At 46.0% G+C, this 22500-nt stretch overlaps 1 protein-coding gene across 1 annotated transcript in view; it reads right to left on the bottom strand.

Moving 5' to 3' along the window:
* The window catches only part of LOC135530244 (dedicator of cytokinesis protein 3-like), a 277860-nt gene that overhangs the window by 164708 nt on the left and 90652 nt on the right, over positions 1–22500 (bottom strand). The window contains 2 exon segments of the mRNA XM_064958601.1: positions 3704–3788; positions 15963–16111. Coding sequence (XP_064814673.1) covers positions 3704–3788; positions 15963–16111 — 234 coding nt within the window.

Raw genomic sequence — 22500 nt, 5'->3', positions numbered from 1 at the left:
ATTCCTATTCACAATTCCCCATTCCTATTCCCCATTCCCCATTCCTATTCACAATTCCCTGTTCCCCATTCCCCACTCATACTCCCCATTGCCTATTCCCCATTCCCCATTCCTATTCACAATTCCCTGTTCCCCATTCCCTATTTCCCATTCCTATTCCCCATTCCCCATTCCTATTCCCCATTTCCCTTTCATATTTCCCCTCCTTATCTCAGTTCACTAGTCGGCTGGCCCTCGCTACATATTCGTCGTCAGACCCACTGGCTCCAGGTCATCTACAAGTCCATGCTAGGTAAAGCTCCGCCTTATCTCAGTTCACTGGTCACGATGGCAACACCCACCCGTAGCACGCGCTCCAGCAGGTGTATCTCACTGATCATCCCTAAAGCCAACACCTCATTTGGCCGCCTTTCGTTCCAGTTCTCTGTTGCCTGTGACTGGAACGAATTGCAAAAATCGCTGAAGTTGGAGACTTTACAGTACCGTTTACAGTACCTGTTGTTATGACAACACCACTAGGTTTACGGTACCTGTTGTTATGACAACACCACTAGGTTTACGGTACATGTTGTTATGACAACACCACTAAGTTTACAGTACCTGTTGTTATGACAAGACGACTAGGTTTACGGTACCTGTTGTTATGACAACACCACTAGGTTTACGGTACCTGTTATGACAACACCACTAGGTTTACGGTACCTGTTGTTATGACAACACCATTAGGTTTACAGTACATGTTGTTATGACAACACCACTAGGTTTACGGTACCTGTTGTTATGACAACACCACTAGGTTTACAGTACATGTTGTTATGACAACACCACTAGGTTTACAGTACCTGTTGTTATGGCAACACCACTAGGTTTACGGTACCTGTTGTTATGGCAACACCACTAGGTTTACGGTACCTGTTGTTATGACAACACCATGAGGTTTACGGTACCTGTTGTTATGGCAACACCACTAGGTGTACGGTGCCTGTTGTTATGACAAAACCACTAGGTTTACGGTACCTGTTGTTATGGCAACACCACTAGGTTTACGGTACCTGTTGTTATGACAACACCACTAGGTTTACGGTACCTGTTGTTATGGCAACACCACTAGGTGTACTGTACCTGTTGTTATGACAACACCACTAGGTTTACGGTACCTGTTGTTATGGCAACACCACTAGGTTTACGGTACCTGTTGTTATGACAACACCACTAGGTTTACGGTACCTGCTCTAGATTAACTGTTGTTATGGCAACACCACTAGGTTTACGGTACCTGCTCTAGATTAACTGTTGTTATGGCAACACCACTAGGTTTACGGTACCTGCTCTAGATTAACTGTTGTTATGGCAACACCACTAGGTTTACGGTACCTGTGTCACACCCTGACCATAGTTTATTTGTATGTTTCTATGTTTGGTTGGTCAGGGTGTGATCTGAGTGGGCATTCTATGTTGGATGTCTTGTTTGTCTGTTTCTATGTCTGGCCTGATATGGTTCTCAATCAGAGGCAGGTGTTAGTCATTGTCTCTGATTGGGAACCATATTAAGGTAGCCTGGGTTTCACTGTGTGTTTGTGGGTGATTGTTCCTGTCTCTGTGTTTGTTGCACCAGATAGGGCTGTTTCGGTTTTCCACGTTTGTTGTTTTGTATTGTTCGTGTTTCATCTTAATGAAAGATGTATCTAACTAACCACGCTGCATTTTGGTCCGATCCTTGTTCCACCTCTTCGTCAGAGGAGGAGTTAGAAGAAACTCGTTACAGAATCACCCACCACAACAGGACCAAGCGGCGTGACAACAAGCAGAAGCAGCAGCAGCAGTGGGAGAGGCTGCATTATTTGGAAGACTGGACATGGGAGGATGAGTTGGACGGTAAAGGACCCTGGTTACAGCCTGGTGAATATCGCCGCCCCAAAGAAGAGCTGGAGGCGGAAAAGGCGGAGAGGCGCTGGTATGAGGAGGCAGCACGGCGGCGTGGATGGAAGCCCAAGAGTCAGCCCTAAAAATGTATTGGGGGGGCTCACAGGAAGTATGGCGAAGCCAGGTAGGAGACCTGCGTCAAATTCTTGTGGTTACCGGGGGGCGAGAAAGACCGGGCAGGCACCGTGTTATGCTGTGAAACGCACGGTGTCCCCAGTGCGGGTGCATAGCCCGGTGCGATACATTCCAGCTCCGCTTATCGGCCGGGCTAGAGTGGGCATCGAGCCAAGTGCCATGAAGCCGGCTCTACGCATCTGGTCCCCAGTGCGTCTCGATGGGCCGGCTTACATGGCACCAGCCTTGCGCATGGTGTCCCCGGTTCGCCTGCATAGCCCAGTGCGGGCTATTCCACCTCGCCGCACTGGCAGGGCGACCAGGAGCATGCAACCAGGTAGGGTTGGGCAGGCTCGGTGCTCAAGAGCTCCAGTGCGCCTGCACGGTCCGGTCTATCCGTCACCACCTCCACGCACCAGCCCTCTGGTGGCCCCGCACCAGGCTGTCTCTCCGGCTCATCCGTACAGGTGCTTCCGTCTGTCCAGCGCTGCCGGAGCCTTCCTCCTCTCCTGCGCTGCCGGAGTCTCCCGCCTGTTTAGCGCTGCCAGAGCCTTCCGCCTCTACAGCGTTGCCGGAGTCTCCTGCCCGTTTAGCGCAGCCAGAGCTTCCAGTCTGCATGTAGCAGCCAGAGCTGTCAGTCTGCATGGAGCAGCCGGAGCTGCCAGTCTGCATGGAGCTGCCAGTCTGCATGGAGCTGCCAGTCTGCAAGGAGCTGCCAGTATGCAAGGAGCTGCCAGAGCTGCTAGTCTGCATCGAGCACCGCGGACAGATCCCCACCCAGACCCTCCCCGATAGGTTCAGGTTTTGCGGCCGGAGTCAGCACCTTGGGGGGGGTACTGTCACACCCTGACCATAGTTTATTTGTATGTTTCTATGTTTTGGTTGGTCAGGGTGTGATCTGAGTGGGCATTCTATGTTGGATGTCTTGTTTGTCTATTTTTATGTCTGGCCTGATATGGATCTCAATCAGAGGCAGGTGTTAGTCATTGTCTCTGATTGGGAACCATATTAAGGTAGCCTGGGTTTCACTGTGTGTTTGTGGGTGATTGTTCCTGTCTCTGTGTTTGTTGCACCAGATAGGGCTGTTTCGGTTTTCCACGTTTGTTGTTTTGTATTGTTCGTGTTTCATCTTAATTAAAGATGTATCTAACTAACCACGCTGCATTTTGGTCCGATCCTTGTTCCACCTCTTCGTCAGAGGAGGAGTTAGAAGAAACTCGTTACAACCTGCTCTAGATTAACTGTTGTTATGGCAACACCACTAGGTTTACGGTACCTGCTCTAGATTAACTGTTGTTATGGCTACATTGAATTTAGATTAATGTGCAAATCATCACTTTTGAACACCAAATATCACATTTCTAAGCTCAGCCAGGTTTCTGCATATTCCTTACACCGACAACAGACATGACTCGTGTGTGACCTCCCTCCCCAATGTCCTGGATAAAGTCCCCATCTGGCTGTTATACCATCATGGCCAACTAATCATCCTTCCATCATGTAAAATAAGATAAATAAACATTCAGTCTGTCCAGTGGCACATTCTGTATAACATTTACATCCTGGTTATTTAGCATACTTTCCTATCCATGTCCGTGAATTCAACTAAGTTAGTAGGAAAAAGAAACAACAACATATTCCCGTTCAGTGGTAATGTTATACCTACCATTTTGTATAAGTCTGAGACACTGATTTGTTCTGCATCAACCATCTCAAACTCCTTCCTGGGTACGAGATCCAGGCCGAGGTGTCTGTTGAGTAGAGAGAGAGAGAGGGTGAGAGACACACAGAGAGAGAACATGTTATGCTACTTTGTGACAATGTTCATAACTGTCTAGTGTTTTTACATTCAGATGCAGCAGTGAACAACACAATGTCATAACGTGTGCTATATTTTTATTTTATTTTCTTCATTTAACGAGGCAAGTCAGTTTAAGAACAAATTCTTATTTTCAATGACAACCGAGGAAAAATGGGTTAACTGCCTGTTCAGGGGCAGAACGACAGATTGCAACCTTCCGGTTCCTAGTCCAACGCTAGTACCACTAGGCTACCCTGCCGCCCCTCCACTCTAACCACTAGGCTCCCCTGCCGCCCCTCCACTCTAACCACTAGGCTACCCTGCCGCCCCTACACTCTAACCACTAGGCTCCCCTGCCGCCCCTCCACTCTAACCACTAGGCTACCTGCCACCCCTACACTCTAACCACTAGGCTACCCTGCCTCCTCTACACTCTAACCACTAGGCTACCCTACCGCCCCTACACTCTAACCACTAGGCTACTTGCCTCCTCTACACTCTAACCACTAGGCTACCCTGCCGCCCCTACACTCTAACCACTAGGCTACCCTACCGCCCCTACACTCTAACCACTAGGCTACCCTGCCGCCCCTCCACTCTAACCACTAGGCTCCCCTGCCGCCCTGTATATGATAACAGTATGGCCAGCTTCATGAGGTAGTCACCTGGAATGCATTTCAATTAACAGGTGTGCCTTTATAAAGGTTTGAGCCAATCAGTTGTGTTGTGATAAGGTAGAGGTGGTATACAGAAGATAGCCCTATTTGGTAAAAGACACAGTCCATAGTATGGCAAGAACAGCTCAAATAAGCAAAGAGAAACGACAGTCCATCATTATTTTAAGACATGAAGGTCAGTCAATCGCCACAGGAAAGGAAGACCCAGAGTTACCTCTACTGCAGAGGATAAGTTCATTAGAGTTACCAGCCTCAGATTGCAGCCCAAATAAATGCTTCACAGAGATCAAGTAACAGACACATCTCAACATCAACTGTTCAGAGGAGACTGTGTGAATCAGGCCTTCATGGTCGAATTGCTGCAAAGAAACCACTACTAAAGGACACCAATAATAAGAAGAGACTTGCTTGGGCCAAGAAACACGATCAATGTCCATTAGACAGGTCGAAATCTGTCCTTTGGTCTGATGAGTCCAAATGGGTGTCTTTGTGAGACACAGAGTAGGTGAACGGATGATCTCCTTATATGTGGTTCCCAAAATGAAGCATGGAGGAGGAGGTGCGATGGTGCTTTGCTGGTAACACTGTCAGTCATTTATTTAGAATTGAAGGCACACTTAACCAGCATGGCTACCACAGCATGCTGCAGCGATACGCCATCCTATCTGGTTTGGGCTTAGTGGGACTATCATTTGTTTTTCAACAGGACAATGACCCAACACACCACCAGGCTGTGTAAGGGCTATATTACTAAGAAGGAGAGTGATGGAGTGCTGCATCAGATGACCTGGCCTCCACAATCACTCGACCTCAACCCATTTGAGATGGTTTGGGATGAGTTGGACCGCAGAGTGAAGAAAAAGCAGCCAACAAGTGCTCAGCACATGTGGGAACTCCTTCAAGACTGTTGGAGAAGCATTCCAGGTGAAGTTTGTTGAGAGAATGCCAAGAGTGTGCAAAGCTGTCATCAAGGCAAATGGTGGCTACTTTGAAGAATATAAATTATATTTTGATTTATTAAACAGTTTTTTGGTTACTACATGATTCCATATGTGTTATTTCATAGTTTTGATGTCTTCACTATTATTTTACAATGTAGAAAATAGTAAAAAAATAAATAAAGAAAAACCCTTGAATGAGTAGGTGTGTCAAAACTTTTGACTGGTACTGTATGTTTTTAACTATTTAACTACCGGTACTGTAGATGTGAGCGAAAATAGTTTTGTTGTCCGTTAGTTAACGCCAATCAGGGTAGGTAGAGCAGGGTAGTCTATTGAAACTGACCTACCCCCCCCCCACCAAATAAATAAATATATAAATAAAATTAACAGAATAATTGATAGCACTGTTTACATCCATTTGTGTAATTATCTTGAAAATAAATAGAGGGTGCTAGTAATCGAGAGCATTGCAATAGATGTCTGCTGCTATAAGTTTTCAAAGTGTGCTGACAAATAACAAATAGGGTCCTTTCTTTTGTCAGAAACCAGACAGATAAGGGGATTGTCGTAGTAAACATGACTTTAACAGCGTTTTGTCTGTGAGGATACGAAAGAGGCTTATGGAGATTTCCCCAGCCAAGACCAATAATGAGTGTCAGGCTGGCTGTTGACGTTACCTCATGTGAGTGTGTGTGTTTGTGTCTGTGTGCTAACCTGACACACTCATTAGACACTCCACCCCAGTCACTGTGTTGTAATGTGACATACAGTCTCTACAGTATTACCTACAGTATTAACTACAGTCACTACAGTATTACCTACAGTATTACCTACAGTAACTACATTATTACCTACAGTCTCTACAGTATTACCTACAGTCACTACAGTATTACCTACAGTATTACCTACAGTATTACCTACAGTCACTACAGTATAACCTACAGTCACTAAGGTATTACCTACAGTCTCTACAGTATTACCTACAGTAACTACACTATTACCTACAGTATTACCTACAGTAACTACAGTAACTACATTATTACCTACAGTCTCTACAATATTACCTACAGTAACTACAGTAACTACAGTATTACCTACAGTATTACCTACAGTCACTACAGTATTACCTACAGTCTCTACAGTATTACCTACAGTATCTACAGTATTACCTACAGTCTCTACAGTATGACCTACAGTAACTACAGTAACTACAGTATTACCTACAGTAACTACAATATTACCTACAGTGTTACCTACAGTATTACCTACAATATTACCTAGAGTCAATACAGTGTTACCTACAGTATTACCTATAGTATTACCTAGAGTCACTACAGTATTACCTACAGTATTACCTACAGTCACTACAGCATTACCTACAGTCTCTACAGTAATACCTACAGTCACTACATTATTACCTACAGTCACTACAGTATTACCTAGAGTCACTACAGTAATACCTAGAGTCACTACAGTAACACCTACGGTCTCTAACATTTTTACCTACAATATTACCTACAGTCACTACAGCATTACCTACAGTCTCTACAGTATTACCTACAGTCACTACAGTATTACCTAGAGTCACTACAGTAATACCTAGAGTCACTACAGTAACACCTACGGTCTCTACAGTATTACCTACAATATTGCCTACAGTCACTACAGCATTACCTACAGTCTCTACAATATTACCTACAGTCTCTACAGTATTACCTACAGTCTCTACAGTATTACCTACAGTCTCTACAGTATTACCTACAGTCACTACAGTATTACCTACAGTCACTACAGTATTACCTAGAGTCACTACAGTAACACCTACGGTCTCTACAGTATTACCTACAGTATGACCTACAGTCACTACAGCATTACCTAGTCACTACAGAATTACCTACAGTCACTACATTATTACCTACAGTAACTACAGTATTACCTACAATATTACCTACAGTCACTACAGAATTACCTACAGTCACTACATTATTACCTACAGTAACTACAGTATTACCTACAATATTACCTACAGTCATTACAGTATTACCTACAGTCACAACATGTATTACCTACAGTATTACCTACAGTCACTACAATATAACCTACAGTCACTAAGGTATTACCTACAGTCACTACAGTATTACCTACAGTCACTACAGTATAACCTACAGTCACTAAGGTATTACCTACAGTCACTAAGGTATTACCTACAGTCACTACAGTATTACCTACAGTCACTACATTATTACCTACATTATTACCTACAGTCACTAAATTATTACCTACAGTCTCTACAGTATTACCTACAGTCTCTACAGTATTACCTACAGTCACTACAGTATTACCTACAGTCACTACAGTATTACCTACATTATTACCTACAGTCACTACATTATTACCTACAGTCTCTACAGTATTACCTACAGTCACTAAGGTATTACCTACAGTCACTACAGTATTACCTACAGTCACTACATTATTACCTACAGTCACTACAGTATTACCTACAGTCACTACAGTATTACCTACAGTCACAACATGTATTACCTACAGTATTACCTACAATCACTACAGTATAACCTACAGTCACTACAATATTACCTACAGTATTACCTACAGTCAATACAGTGTTACCTACAGTATTACCTACAGTATTACCTACAATCACTACAGTATAACCTACAGTCACTACAATATTACCTACAGTATTACCTACAGTCAATACAGTGTTACCTACAGTATTACCTACAGTATTACATAGAGTCACTACAGTATTACCTACAATATTACCTAAAGTCACTACAGTGTTACCTACAGTATTACCTACAGTCACTACAGCATTACCTACAGTCTCTACAGTATTGCCTACAGTCACTACAGTATTACCTACAGTCACTACAGTATTACCTAGAGTCACTACAGTAATACCTACAGTCTCTACAGTATTACCTACAGTATTACCTACAGTCACTACAGTATTACCTACAGTCACTACAGTAATACCTACAGTCACTACAGTATTACCTACAGTCACTACAGCATTACGTACAGTCACTACAGTATTACCTACAGTCACTACAGTATTACCTACAGTCACTACAGTATTACCTACAGTCACTACAGCATTACGTACAGTCACTACAGTATTACCTACAGTATTACCTACAGTCACTACAGCATTACGTACAGTCACTACAGTATTACCTACAGTATTACCTACAGTCACTACAGCATTACGTACAGTCACTACAGTATTACCTACAGTCACTACAGTATTACCTACAGTCACTACAGCATTACCTAGAGTATTACCTACAGTCACTACAGTATTACCTACAGTCACTACAGTATTACCTACTGTATTACCTACAGTCACTACAGTATTACCTACAGTCACTACAGTATTACCTACAGTCACTACATTATTACCTACAGTCACTACAGTATTACCTACTGTCACGCCTTGGTCTTAGTATTTTGTGTTTTAGTTTATTAGTTAGTCAGACCAGGGTGTGACATGGGGTTATTATGTATTGTATTTTCGTATTGGGGTTTGTAGTGTTTGGGATTGTAGTTGATTAGGGGTGTGTGTGTGTTAAATAGGTTGGCTGCCTGAGGCGGTTCTCAATCAGAGTCAGGTGATTCTCGTTGTCGCTGATTGGGAACCGTATTTAGGTAGCCTGGTTTTCGCCTTGTATTTCGTGGGTGATTGTTCCTGTCTCTGTGTAGTGTGCACCAGTCAGGCTGTAATTGGTTTCTCGTTCTGTTTGTTGTTTTGTATTTATTAGTTGTTCATGTATAGTTCGTTTCGTTTGTCTTCACTATTAAACATGAGTAACTTACACGCTGCATTTCGGTCCGACTCTCTTTCAACAAAAGAAGAACGCCGTTACACCTACAGTCACTACAGTATTGCCTACAGTATTACCTACAATATTACCTACAGTCACTACAGTATTACCTACAGTATTACCTACATTATTACCTACAGTCACTACAGTATTACCTACAGCCACTACATTATTACCTACAGTCACTACATTATTACCTACAGTCACTACAGTATTACCTACAGTCACTACAGTATTTCCTACAGTATTACCTACAGTCACTACAGTATTACCAACAGTAACTACAGTCTTACCTACAGTCACTACAGTATTACCTACAGTCACTACAGTATTACCTACACTCACTACAGTATTACCTACAGTCACTACAGTATACTACAGTATACTACAGTATTACCTACAGTATTACCTACAGTCACTACAGTATTACCTACAGTCACTACAATATTACCAACAGTATTACCTACAGTCACTACAGTATTTCCTACATTATTACCTACAGTCACTACATTATTAACTACAGTCACTACATTATTACCTACAGTATTACCTACAGTCACTACAGTATTTCCTACAGTATTACCTACAGTCACTACAGCATTACATTATCTTATCTTAGAGTGATTATCTTAATTTACCGAGGTTAGCTAGCCAGCTATTTGTCGTCCTTAACGTAGGAGTCACTGCTAGCTAGCTAGCCAACAGCTAGCCAACGTCTTCCGAATTGAACTTCAACAACCCGGTCAACATTCCGCCTCGCTCCACAGGTAGTATCACATTTTCATTTCACTTCATTACAGTACAACGGTTTGATTTGTTTGATCGTAGCTAGCTAGCTACATAGCCGTCTTTGTATCTAAGACAATTGTGTAGTCTGGAGCGATTTTCTAGGTTAGCTAGCCAGCTATTGTCGTTCTTTTAACGTAACGTTACGTAATCAACACTGCTAGCTAGCCAGCTAGCCCCCGAATAGCAGCACTGTAGAAACTATTACACTCGACGGAACGACTTGATTAGTGTAGTGTCAACAACGTAGCCACTGCCAGCTAGCCTACTCCAGCAGTACTGTATCATTTCAATCATTTTAGTCAATAAGATTCTTGCTACGTAAGCTTAACGTTCTGAACATTCGATAAGTGTAGTCCACTTGTCATTCCAATCTCCTTTGCATTAGCGTAGCCTCTTCTGTAGCCTGTCAACTATGTGTCTATCTATCCCTGTTCTCTCCTCTCTGCACAGACCATACAAACGCTCCACACCGCGTGGCCGCGGCCACCCTAATCTGGTGGTCCCAGCGCGCACGACCCACGTGGAGTTCCAGGTCTCCGGTAGCCTCTGGAACTGCCGATCTGCGGCCAACAAGGCAGAGTTCATCTCAGCCTATGCCTCCCTCCAGTCCCTCGACTTCTTGGCACTGACGGAAACATGGATCACCACAGACAACACTGCTACTCCTACTGCTCTCTCTTCGTCCGCCCACGTGTTCTCGCACACCCCGAGAGCTTCTGGTCAGCGGGGTGGTGGCACCGGGATCCTCATCTCTCCCAAGTGGTCATTCTCTCTTTCTCCCCTTACCCATCTGTCTATCGCCTCCTTTGAATTCCATGCTGTCACAGTTACCAGCCCTTTCAAGCTTAACATCCTTATCATTTATCGCCCTCCAGGTTCCCTCGGAGAGTTCATCAATGAGCTTGATGCCTTGATAAGCTCCTTTCCTGAGGACGGCTCACCTCTCACAGTCCTGGGCGACTTTAACCTCCCCACGTCTACCTTTGACTCATTCCTCTCTGCCTCCTTCTTTCCACTCCTCTCCTCTTTTGACCTCACCCTCTCACCTTCCCCCTACTCACAAGGCAGGCAATACGCTCGACCTCATCTTTACTAGATGCTGTTCTTCCACTAACCTCATTGCAACTCCCTCCAAGTCTCTGACCACTACCTTGTATCCTTTTCCCTCTCGCTCTCATCCAACACTTCCCACACTGCCCCTACTCGGATGGTATCGCGCCGTCCCAACCTTCGCTCTCTCTCCCCCGCTACTCTCTCCTCTTCCATCCTATCATCTCTTCCCTCTGCTCATACCTTCTCCAACCTATCTCCTGATTCTGCCTCCTCAACCCTCCTCTCTTCCCTTTCTGCATCCTTTGACTCTCTATGTCCCCTATCCTCCAGGCCGGCTCGGTCCTCCCCTCCCGCTCCGTGGCTCGACGACTCATTGCGAGCTCACAGAACAGTGCTCCGGGCAGCCGAGCGGAAATGGAGGAAAACTCGCCTCCCTGCGGACCTGGCATCCTTTCACTCCCTCCTCTCTACATTTTCCTCCTCTGTCTCTGCTGCTAAAGCCACTTTCTTCCACTCTAAATTCCAAGCATCTGCCTCTAACCCTAGGAAGCTCTTTGCCACCTTCTCCTCCCTCCTGAATCCTCCTCCCCTCCCCCCCCTCCTCCCTCTCTGCAGATGACTTCGTCAACCATTTTGAAAAGAAGTTCGACGACATCCGATCCTCGTTTGCTAAGTCAAACGACACCGCTGGTTCTGCTCACACTGCCCTACCCTGTGCTCTGACCTCTTTCTCCCCTCTCTCTCCAGATGAAATCTCGCTTCTTGTGACGGCCGGCCGCCCAACAACCTGCCCGCTTGACCCTATCCCCTCCTCTCTTCTCCAGACCATTTCCGGAGACCTTCTCCCTTACCTCACCTCGCTCATCAACTCATCCCTGACCGCTGGCTACGTCCCTTCCGTCTTCAAGAGAGCGAGAGTTGCACCCCTTCTGAAAAAACCTACACTCGATCCCTCCGATGTCAACAACTACAGACCAGTATCCCTTCTTTCTTTTCTCTCCAAAACTCTTGAACGTGCCGTCCTTGGCCAGCTCTCCCGCTATCTCTCTCAGAATGACCTTCTTGATCCAAATCAGTCAGGTTTCAAGACTAGTCATTCAACTGAGACTGCTCTTCTCTGTATCACGGAGGCGCTCCGCACTGCTAAAGCTAACTCTCTCTCCTCTGCTCTCATCCTTCTAGACCTATCGGCTGCCTTCGACACTGTGAACCATCAGATCCTCCTCTCCACCCTCTCCGAGTTGGGCATCTCCGGTGCGGCCCACGCTTGGATTGCGTCCTACCTGACAGGTCGCTCCTACCAGGTGGCGTGGCGAGAATCTGTCTCCTCGCCACGCGCTCTCACCACTGGTGTCCCCCAGGGCTCTGTTCTAGGCCCTCTCCTATTCTCGCTATACACCAAGTCACTTGGCTCTGTCATAACCTCACATGGTCTCTCCTATCATTGCTATGCAGACGACACACAATTAATCTTCTCCTTTCCCCCTTCTGATGACCAGGTGGCGAATCGCATCTCTGCATGTCTGGCAGACATATCAGTGTGGATGACGGATCACCACCTCAAGCTGAACCTCGGCAAGACGGAGCTGCTCTTCCTCCCGGGGAAGGACTGCCCGTTCCATGATCTCGCCATCACGGTTGACAACTCCATTGTTTCCTCCTCCCAGAGCGCTAAGAACCTTGGCGTGATCCTGGACAACACTCTGTCGTTCTCAACTAACATCAAGGCGGTGGCCCGTTCCTGTAGGTTCATGCTCTACAACATCCGCAGAGTACGCCCCTGCCTCACACAGGAAGCGGCGCAGGTCCTAATCCAGGCACTTGTCATCTCCCGTCTGGATTACTGCAACTCGCTGTTGGCTGGGCTCCCTGCCTGTGCCATTAAACCCCTACAACTCATCCAGAACGCCGCAGCCCGTCTGGTGTTCAACCTTCCCAAGTTCTCTCACGTCACCCCTCTCCTCCGCTCTCTCCACTGGCTTCCAGTTGAAGCTCGCATCCGCTACAAGACCATGGTGCTTGCCTACGGAGCTGTGAGGGGAACGGCACCGCAGTACCTCCAGGCTCTGATCAGGCCCTACACCCAAACAAGGGCACTGCGTTCATCCACCTCTGGCCTGCTCGCCTCCCTACCACTGAGGAAGTACAGTTCCCGCTCAGCCCAGTCAAAACTGTTCGCTGCTCTGGCCCCCCAATGGTGGAACAAACTCCCTCACGACGCCAGGACAGCGGAGTCAATCACCACCTTCCGGAGACACCTGAAACCCCACCTCTTCAAGGAATACCTAGGATAGGATAAAGCAATCCTTCTCACCCCCCCTTAAATGATTTAGATGCACTATTGTAAAGTGGCTGGTCCACTGATGTCAGAAGGTGAATTCACCAATTTGTAAGTCGCTCTGGATAAGAGCATCTGCTAAATGACTTAAATGGAAATGTAAATTACATACAGTAACTACAGTATTATCTACATTATTACCTACAGTCACTACAGTATTTCCTACATTATTACCTACAGTCACTACAGCATTACATACAGTAACTACAGTATTACCCACATTATTACCTACAGTCACTACAGTATTACCTACAGTCACTACAGTATTACCTACAGTATTACCTACAGTCACTACAGTATTACCTACAGTCACTATAATATTACCAACAGTATTACCTACAGTCACGACAGTATTTCCTACATTATTACCTACAGTCACTACATTATTACCTACAGTCACTACATTATTACCTACAGTATTACCTACAGTCACTACAGTATTTCCTACATTATTACCTACAGTCACTACAGCATTACATACAGTAATTACAGTATTATCTACATTATTACCTACAGTCACTACAGTCTTACCTACAGTCACTACAGTATTACCTACAGTCCCTACAGTATTACCTACAGTCACTACAGTATTTCCTACAGTCACTACTGCATTTCCTATAGTCACTACAGTATTACCTACAGTCACTACAGTATTACCTACAGTCTCTACAGTATTACCTACAATCACTAAAGCATTACCTACAGTCACTACAGTATTACCTACAGTCACCACAGTATTTCCTACAGTCACTACATTATTACCTACAGTCACTACAGTATTACATTCAGTCACTACAGTATTACCTACAGTCACTACAGTATTACCTACAGTCACTACAGTATTAACTACAGTCACTACAGTATTACCTACAGTATTACCTACAGTCACTACAGTATTACCTACAGTCACTACAATATTACCAACAGTATTACCTACAGTCACTACAGTATTTCCTACATTATTACCTACAGTCACTACATTATTACCTACAGTCACTACATTATTACCTACAGTATTACCTACAGTCACTACAGTATTTCCTACATTATTACCTACAGCCACTACAGCATTACATACAGTAACTACAGTATTATCTACATTATTACCTACAGTCACTACAGTATTTCCTACATTATTACCTACAGTCACTACATTATTACCTACAGTCACTACATTATTACCTACAGTATTACCTACAGTCACTACAGTATTTCCTACATTATTACCTACAGTCACTACAGCATTACATACAGTAACTACAGTATTATCTACATTATTACCTACAGTCACTACAGTATTTCCTACATTATTACCTACAGTCACTACAGCATTACATACAGTAACTACAGTATTATCTACATTATTACCTACAGTCACTACAGTATTTCCTACATTATTACCTACAGTCACTACAGCATTACATACAGTAACTACAGTATTACCTACATTATTACCTACAGTTACTACAGTATTACCCACAATAACTACAATATTACCTACATTATTACCTACAGTCACTACAGTATCACCTACAGTATTACCTACAGTCACTACAGTATTTCCTACAGTCACTACTGCATTTCCTATAGTCACTACAGTATTACCTACAGTCACTACAGTATTACCTACAGTCTCTACAGTATTACCTACAATCACTAAAGCATTACCTACAGTCACTACAGTATTACCTACAGTCACCACAGTATTTCCTACAGTCACTACATTATTACCTACAGTCACTACAGTATTACCTACAGTCACTACAGTATTACCTACAGTCACTACAGTATTACCTACAGTATTACCTACATTATTACCTACAGTCACTACAGTATTACCTACAGTCACTACATTATTACCTACAGTCACTACAGTATTACCTACAGTCTCTACAATATTACCTACAGTCACTACAATAGTTCATACAGTCTCTACAGTATTTCCTACATTATTACCTACAGTCACTACAGTATTACCTACAGTAACTCCAGTATTACCTAGAGTCACTACAGCATTACCTACAGTATGGCCTACAGTCAATACAGTATGGCCTACAGTCTCTACAGTATTACCTACAGTATGTCCTACAGTCAATACAGTATTACCTACAGTCACTACAGTATTACCTACACTCACTACAGTATTACCCACACTCACTACAGTATTACCTACAGTCACTACAGCATTACCTACAGTATGGCCTACAGTCAATACAGTATGGCCTACAGTCAATACAGTATAACCTACAGTCACTACAGTATTACCTACAGTCACTACAGCATTACCTACAGTATGGCCTACAGTCACTACAGCATTACCTACAGTATGGCCTACAGTCACTACAGTATTACCTACAGTCAATACAGTATAACCTACAGTCACTACAGTATTACCTACAGTCACTACAGCATTACCTACAGTATGGCCTACAGTCACTACATTATAACAGAAGGGTACATTACTGTAAGTGAACTCACTCGTTTCCCCAGTCCAGGCGGACTGTGATGTGTTTCTTGACATCTCTGAACTGATCCTGGGTCAGGTGACCAGACAGCATCTGTCTCCGAAGGTCAAACAGCTCATTCATCACGTGACGCAACTTGTAGAACAAGTCCACCTTGTGTTTCTATAGGAAAGGTGAGAGAGAAGTGAGAGAGGAGAGAGAGAGAAGAGTGTGAGAGAGAGAGAGAGAAAAGAGAGAGAGAAAAGAGAGAGAAAGAGAGAGAGAAAGAGAGAGAGAGAGAGAAAAGAGAGAGAAAGAGAGAGAAAGAGAGAGAAAGAGAGAGAGAGAGAGAGAAAGAAAGAGAGAAAGAAAGAGAGAGAGAAGATAGAGGAGAGAGAGAGAGGAGAGAGAGGGAGAGAGAAAGAGAGATAGATAGAGAGAGAAAGAGAGAGAGAGAGAGAGAGAGAGAGAGAGAGAGAGAGAGAGAGAGAGAGAGAGAGAGAGAGAGAGAAACAAATAAATAAAAACAGAAACACTAAAAGTACTTCAATAAGGCACTCATTTAGAAACACAATTGACTTCTAACCAGCATCAACCAGCATCAGTCAGTCAGTCAGGAGATAGCAGGCCTGGCTGGCTAACCTGCGTCAACCAGCATCAGTCAGTCAGTCAGTCAGGAGATAGCAGGCCTGGCTAACCTGCATCAACCAGCATCAGTCAGTCAGTCAGTCAGTCAGGAGATAGCAGGCCTGGCTAACCTGCGTCAACCAGCATCAGTCAGTCAGTCAGTCAGTCAGTCAGGAGACAGCAGATCTGACCTACATTATGAGTTTTTATGAAACAACCCATGTAAGTTTCGATGCGAGTTCCGTTAGCAGGCAGTCAAATACATCTGGGGAAAAAACAATGAAGGTGTGAAGTCATCGCCTACCTCTGTCTATTATTAGAACAAAACACGGACAGAAAAATAAGCTAATTTTCCTGAAAGCCCCAGTTCCTCCAGAATGTATGAAGTCCATTGAGTTATTGGCAGTATGAAGGTAGGTTATAGGTCTGATTGTCACACCCTGACCATAGTTTGCTTTGTATGTTTCTATGTTTTGGTTGGTCAGGGTGTGATCTGAGTGGGCATTCTATGTTGGATGTCCTGTTTCTCTATTTCTATGTCTGGCCTGATATGGTTCTCAATCAGAGGTAGGTGTTAGTCAGGTGTTAGTAGCCTGGGTTTCACTGTGTGTTTGTGGGTGATTGTTCCTGTCTCTGTACCTACACCAGATAGGACTGTTTAGGTTTTTGTTCATTTATTGTTTTGTTAGTTATTTCATGTCTAGTTCCTTTTATTAAAGAACATGTCAGGACCCGGTTACGAACCCGGGTCTCCGGAGTGAGAAACAGTCACTTAACCAACTGAGCCACGAATAGTCAGCAGAACCCAGAAGATGAGGCAGACACAGCAGTACTTGAGACGGTGTATTTAATAAAGTAAAAAGTGAAGTCCTTCAGGAAAACATGTAACTCCACAACCTCAAAAGGAATTCCACAAGAACAAGGTAATCCACAAGGTAATCCTCCAAGACAAAAAGGTAAATCCACAAGGTGGTAGGTAAAGCATAAAAAGCCTCAAAAGATACTCAAAAATAAATAAACAAGAACAAAAAAAACAGAATTCCACAAGAGCGTCCACCGGGATCAACAAGAGTACACAGAATACTAGGGCTGGGTGCTAACATACAAACACAGAGCAAAGAACTGAGGGAAACTAAGGGTTTAAATACAATCAGGGGAAACGAGGCACAGGTGCAAATAATAATGGGGATCAAGGGAAAGCAAAGGTCAAAAAGCACAATGGGGGCATCTAGTGACCAAAAACCGGAACAACCCTGGCCAAATCCTGACAGAATCCCCCCTAGGAACGGCTCCTGACGTTCCTACCAGCTCTCTCGGGGTGGAGGGCCCTGAACTGACGAATGAGGTCAGGGTCCAGTATGTCTTTGGCAGGAACCCAGGAGCGCTCCTCGGGACCGTAGCCTTCCCAGTCCACCAGATACTGCCAGGACCGCTGCACCTGGCGGGAATCCAGTATCCGATGGACGGTATAAGCCGGCTGGCCTCCAATGACACGAGGCGGAGGGGGAGGTCTGTCTGCCGGGACAAGGGGAGAAAAAACAACAGGTTTTAATAAGGAAATGTGAAACGTGGGATTAATCTTAAGGGATCTGGGTAAGTGTAGGCGATAAGAAACTGGGTTAACTCTCCTGGCAACCTTAAAGGGAGCGATGTATCTTTGGGACAGCTTGCGAGACTCCACCCGTAGTGGTAAGTCTCTTGTGGAGAGCCAGACTCACTGGCCGGGGCGCAGGGTAGGCCCGGGACGGCGACGTCTGTTGGCTTGTTGTTGGTACCTCTGTGAGGAACGCATAAGATTAAGACGGGTCTTCTTCCACATAAGCCGACAGCGTCTGACGAACTTCAAGGCTGAAGGCACTCTGACTTCTGCCTCCTGGTCCGGGAACAATGGAGGGGCATAGCCAAACTGACACTCGTGCGGGGACATACCAGTGGAGGAGGAGCGCAAGGTGTTGTGCGCGTATTCGGCCCAAACAATAAAGGACGACCATGTGGACGGGTTGTTACGAGTCATACATCGGAGGGTGGTTTCCAGCTCTTGATTCATCCTCTCTGTTTGGCCGTTGGACTCCGGATGGTACCCTGAAGATAGACTGGCAGAAGCTCCCATGAGTTGGCAGAAGGCCTTCCAAAACCTTGAGGCGAACTGGGGACCTCTGTCAGAAACCATATCTTGAGGAATGCCGAAGACTCGAAACACATGATTAATTACCAACTCAGCCGTTTCCTTGGCAGAAGGTAACTTAGTCAGAGGGACAAACCTGGCCGCCTTTGAAAACCTGTCGATTATGACTAGGATAGTAGTATTGCCATGGGATGGAGGAAGGCCAGTAATAAAGTCCAATGAGATATGGGACCAGGGTCTGTGGGGAACAGGTAAAGGGTGAAGGAGTCCTTGAGGGCGGAGGTGAGAAGATTTGCCCTGGCAGCACACGGGGCAGGCATTGACGAAAGTGGCAACGTCTTCTCTTATGGTAGGCCACCAGAACTTACGCTGGATGAACTCCAAGGTGCGACCTACGCCCGGGTGACAAGTGAGGCGAGAGGAGTGCCCCCACAGAAGGACCTGAGTCCTCACTGCCTTGGGGACAAACAACCGATTGGCAGGACCTCCTTTCGGGTCCGGTTCGATAGCTTGAGCTCGTCTCACGGTATCCTCAACTTGCCACGAGATCGGAGCCACGATCTTAGCAGCAGGAAGGACAGGCATGTCCGTGTCATCTCGAATGGCAGGAGCGTAGACTCGGGACAGGGCATCCGGTTTGAGATTCTTCGACCCTGGCCGATAGGTGAGGATAAACTGGAATCGATTGAAGAAAAGAGACCATCTAGCTTGTCTAGAGTTCAACCGCTTCGCCTGCTGGATATACTCCAGATTTTTGTGGTCCGTAAGCACTTGAAAAGGGTGAGAAGCCCCTCGAGCCAGTGTCTCCATTCCTTCAATGCCATCTTAACCGCTAGGAGTTCACGATCCCCCACATCGTAGTTCCTCTCAGCCGGGGTAAGCCGGTGTGAGAAGAAAGCGCACGGATGAAGCTTCTTGTCTTCACCCCTCTGAGACAGGACAGCTCCAACACCAACCTCTGATGCGTCTACCTCCACCACAAACGGTTCATCCGTAGTCGGTAGTATCAGGATGGGAGCAGAGAGGACGCGCTGCTTGAGTCCTTGAAAGGCCGTCTCAGCTTCTCTTCCCCACAAAAACCTTGCATTGCCACCCTTGGTTAAAGCTGAGAGAGGGGCTGCCACCAAGCTGAAGTTCTTGATGAACTTGCGGTAAAAGTTTGTGAAGCCCAGGAAACGCTGAACTTCCTTAACGGATTTGGGAGTGGGCCAATCCGCTACCGCCCCTACCTTCCTGGGGTCCATTTGGACTCGACCGGGTTCCACTACAAATCCCAGGAATTGTACTCGGGATGAATGGAATTCACATTTTTCCAGCTTAACGTACAGATGGCTGTCTAGGAGGCGTTTGAGTACTTGTCTGACATGCTTTGTGTGTTCTTGAAGGGAGCTCGAAAAGATGAGGATGTCATCCAAGTAAACGAAAACAAATATGTTAAGCATATCCCTAAGCACATCGTTTATGAGCGCTTGGAACACCGCTGGGGCGTTGGTCAGGCCGAAGGGCATCACCAAGTATTCATAGTGACCAGTAGGCGTGTTGAAAGCGGTCTTCCACTCGTCACCAGGTCTGATCCGCACAAGATGGTATGCGTTCCGCAGGTCAAGCTTAGTGAAAACAACTGCTTCCTGGAGCAGCTCGAAGGCTGTGGCCATAAGGGGTAGCGGGTAACGGTTACGGACGGTTATGGCATTGAGTCCCCGGTAGTCGATGCAGGACGTAATCCACCGTCTTTCTTGGCCACAAAGAAAAACCCTGCTCCCCGCCGGGAGGTGGATGGACGCATGAGGCCTGCTTCCAGAGCGTCCTTGATGTAGGTATCCATAGCAGCTCGTTCGGGTGGAGATAGGGAAAGATCCGACCCCTGGGGGGCAAGTGCCCGGAAACAGGTCGATGGGGCAATCATAAGGTCTATGGGGTGGTAGCATGGTGGCCCTCTGTTTGCTAAACACCAGTTTGAGGTCATGGTAACACTCGGGAACTCGGGTCAGGTCGATGGATTCTAAAGACTCGGGAGTAGAACTCGGGGAATTCTGGAAAATACAAGTAGCTTGGCACGTAGGACCCCACTGCTTGATAGTGCCCACAGACCAGTCGATGTGAGGGTTATGGCTGTGAAGCCAGGGGTATCCAAGGACGAGAGGGAACTCGGAACAGGAGATCAAATGAAAGTTCATCAATTCCTGGTGTTGTGAAACTGAAAGTCGCAAGGAGGTAGTGACATGAGTGACAAGTCCAGATCCCAAAGGGCTTCCATCCAATGTAGTAACCCTCATGGGGTCACTTAGAGGTTCAGAGGGAACGCCATTCTCCTTCGCCCAGACACCATCCATGAAGTTACCTGCGGCTCCAGAGTCTACCAAGGCTTGAAGGTGAAGCTTGTGGTTGTCCCAGCAAAGGGTGACTGGAATGAGCAGACGGGAGTTGGACGGATGGGAGGAGGTTATGTTTCCTGTTACAGTTCCTCCCGGTCTGTACGGGACAGAGCGTTTCCCTGGAGCCCGGGACACGTGGAACGGAAATTGCCCGGTTTGCCGCAATATAGACAGCGTCGCTCCCTCATCCGGCGGTCTCTCTCAGCCTGGGAGATGTGTCCAATCTGCATGGGTTCCGGTGGAGCCAGCGAGGATAAAGGTGGGAACTCAGAGCTGGGACTGATAGGGGCTAGAGGTCTACGGTTGAGTTCTCTCTCTCTCAGACGCTGGTCAATGCGTGAGGCCAACTTGATCAGGGACTCGAGATTGTCCGGTGGTTCCCGAGTGGCCAGTTCATCTTGGATAGTGTCGGAAAGGCCTTTCAGAAAGCACACCGTGAGCGCCTCGTTGTTCCAGCCACTCGCTGCTGCCACCGTGCGGAACTGGATGGCATAGTCCGTCACGCTGCGCCGACCTTGGTGGAGAGTCAGGAGCTGTTTGGCTGAGTCGGAACCACTGCTTGGGCCTTGAAACACTCGTTTGAATTCCTCAGCAAAGGCAGAGTAGCTGGCACAGCAGGAACTATGGGCATCCCACACAGCAGTAGCCCAGGCCAGGGCTTTTTCCGACAGCAGGGTGATGATATATGCGATCTTAGACCGGTCGGTGGGAAACGACGAGGGTTGCAGCTCGAAGGAGAGAGAACATTGGGTGAGAAACCCTTTACAAGCACTTGGATCACCTGAGAACCGTTGGGGAGGTGGAAGACGAGGTTCAGCCAGGGGGTTAACTGCCATGAGTACGTGAATCTGAGGTACTGGGACGGGAACTGTTGCCGGGGTAAGTCGATCAGATATCTGCTTTATGAAAGTCAGCATCTCCGACAGAAGATGAGAATGTCTGGCCATTAAGGCCTCTTGCTGAACCAGGGCGGCTTCGTGGCGTTGGACAGTCTCCTGGTGGTGGGACAGCGTGGCAACAAGGTCCTGGGAACTGGCTGCCTCTGGGTTCATTTTTGGCTCTGTGTTTCTGTCAGGACCCGGTTACGAACCCGGGTCTCCGGAGTGAGAAACAGTCACTTAACCAACTGAGCCACGAATAGTCAGCAGAACCCAGAAGATGAGGCAGACACAGCAGTACTTGAGACGGTGTATTTAATAAAGTAAAAAGTGAAGTCCTTCAGGAAAACATGTAACTCCACAACCTCAAAAGGAATTCCACAAGAACAAGGTAATCCACAAGGTAATCCTCCAAGACAAAAAGGTAAATCCACAAGGTGGTAGGTAAAGCATAAAAGCCTCAAAAGATACTCAAAAATAAATAAACAAGAACAAAAAAAACAGAATTCCACAAGAGCATCCACCGGGATCAACAAGAGTACACAGAATACTAGGGCTGAGTGCTAA

The sequence above is a fragment of the Oncorhynchus masou genome, chromosome 5 (assembly GCF_036934945.1).
Source record: "Oncorhynchus masou masou isolate Uvic2021 chromosome 5, UVic_Omas_1.1, whole genome shotgun sequence".
Taxonomy (NCBI): Eukaryota; Metazoa; Chordata; class Actinopteri; order Salmoniformes; family Salmonidae; genus Oncorhynchus; species Oncorhynchus masou.
Note: the sequence above shows the minus strand (reverse complement) of the source record. Positions and strands in the feature narration are given on the sequence as shown.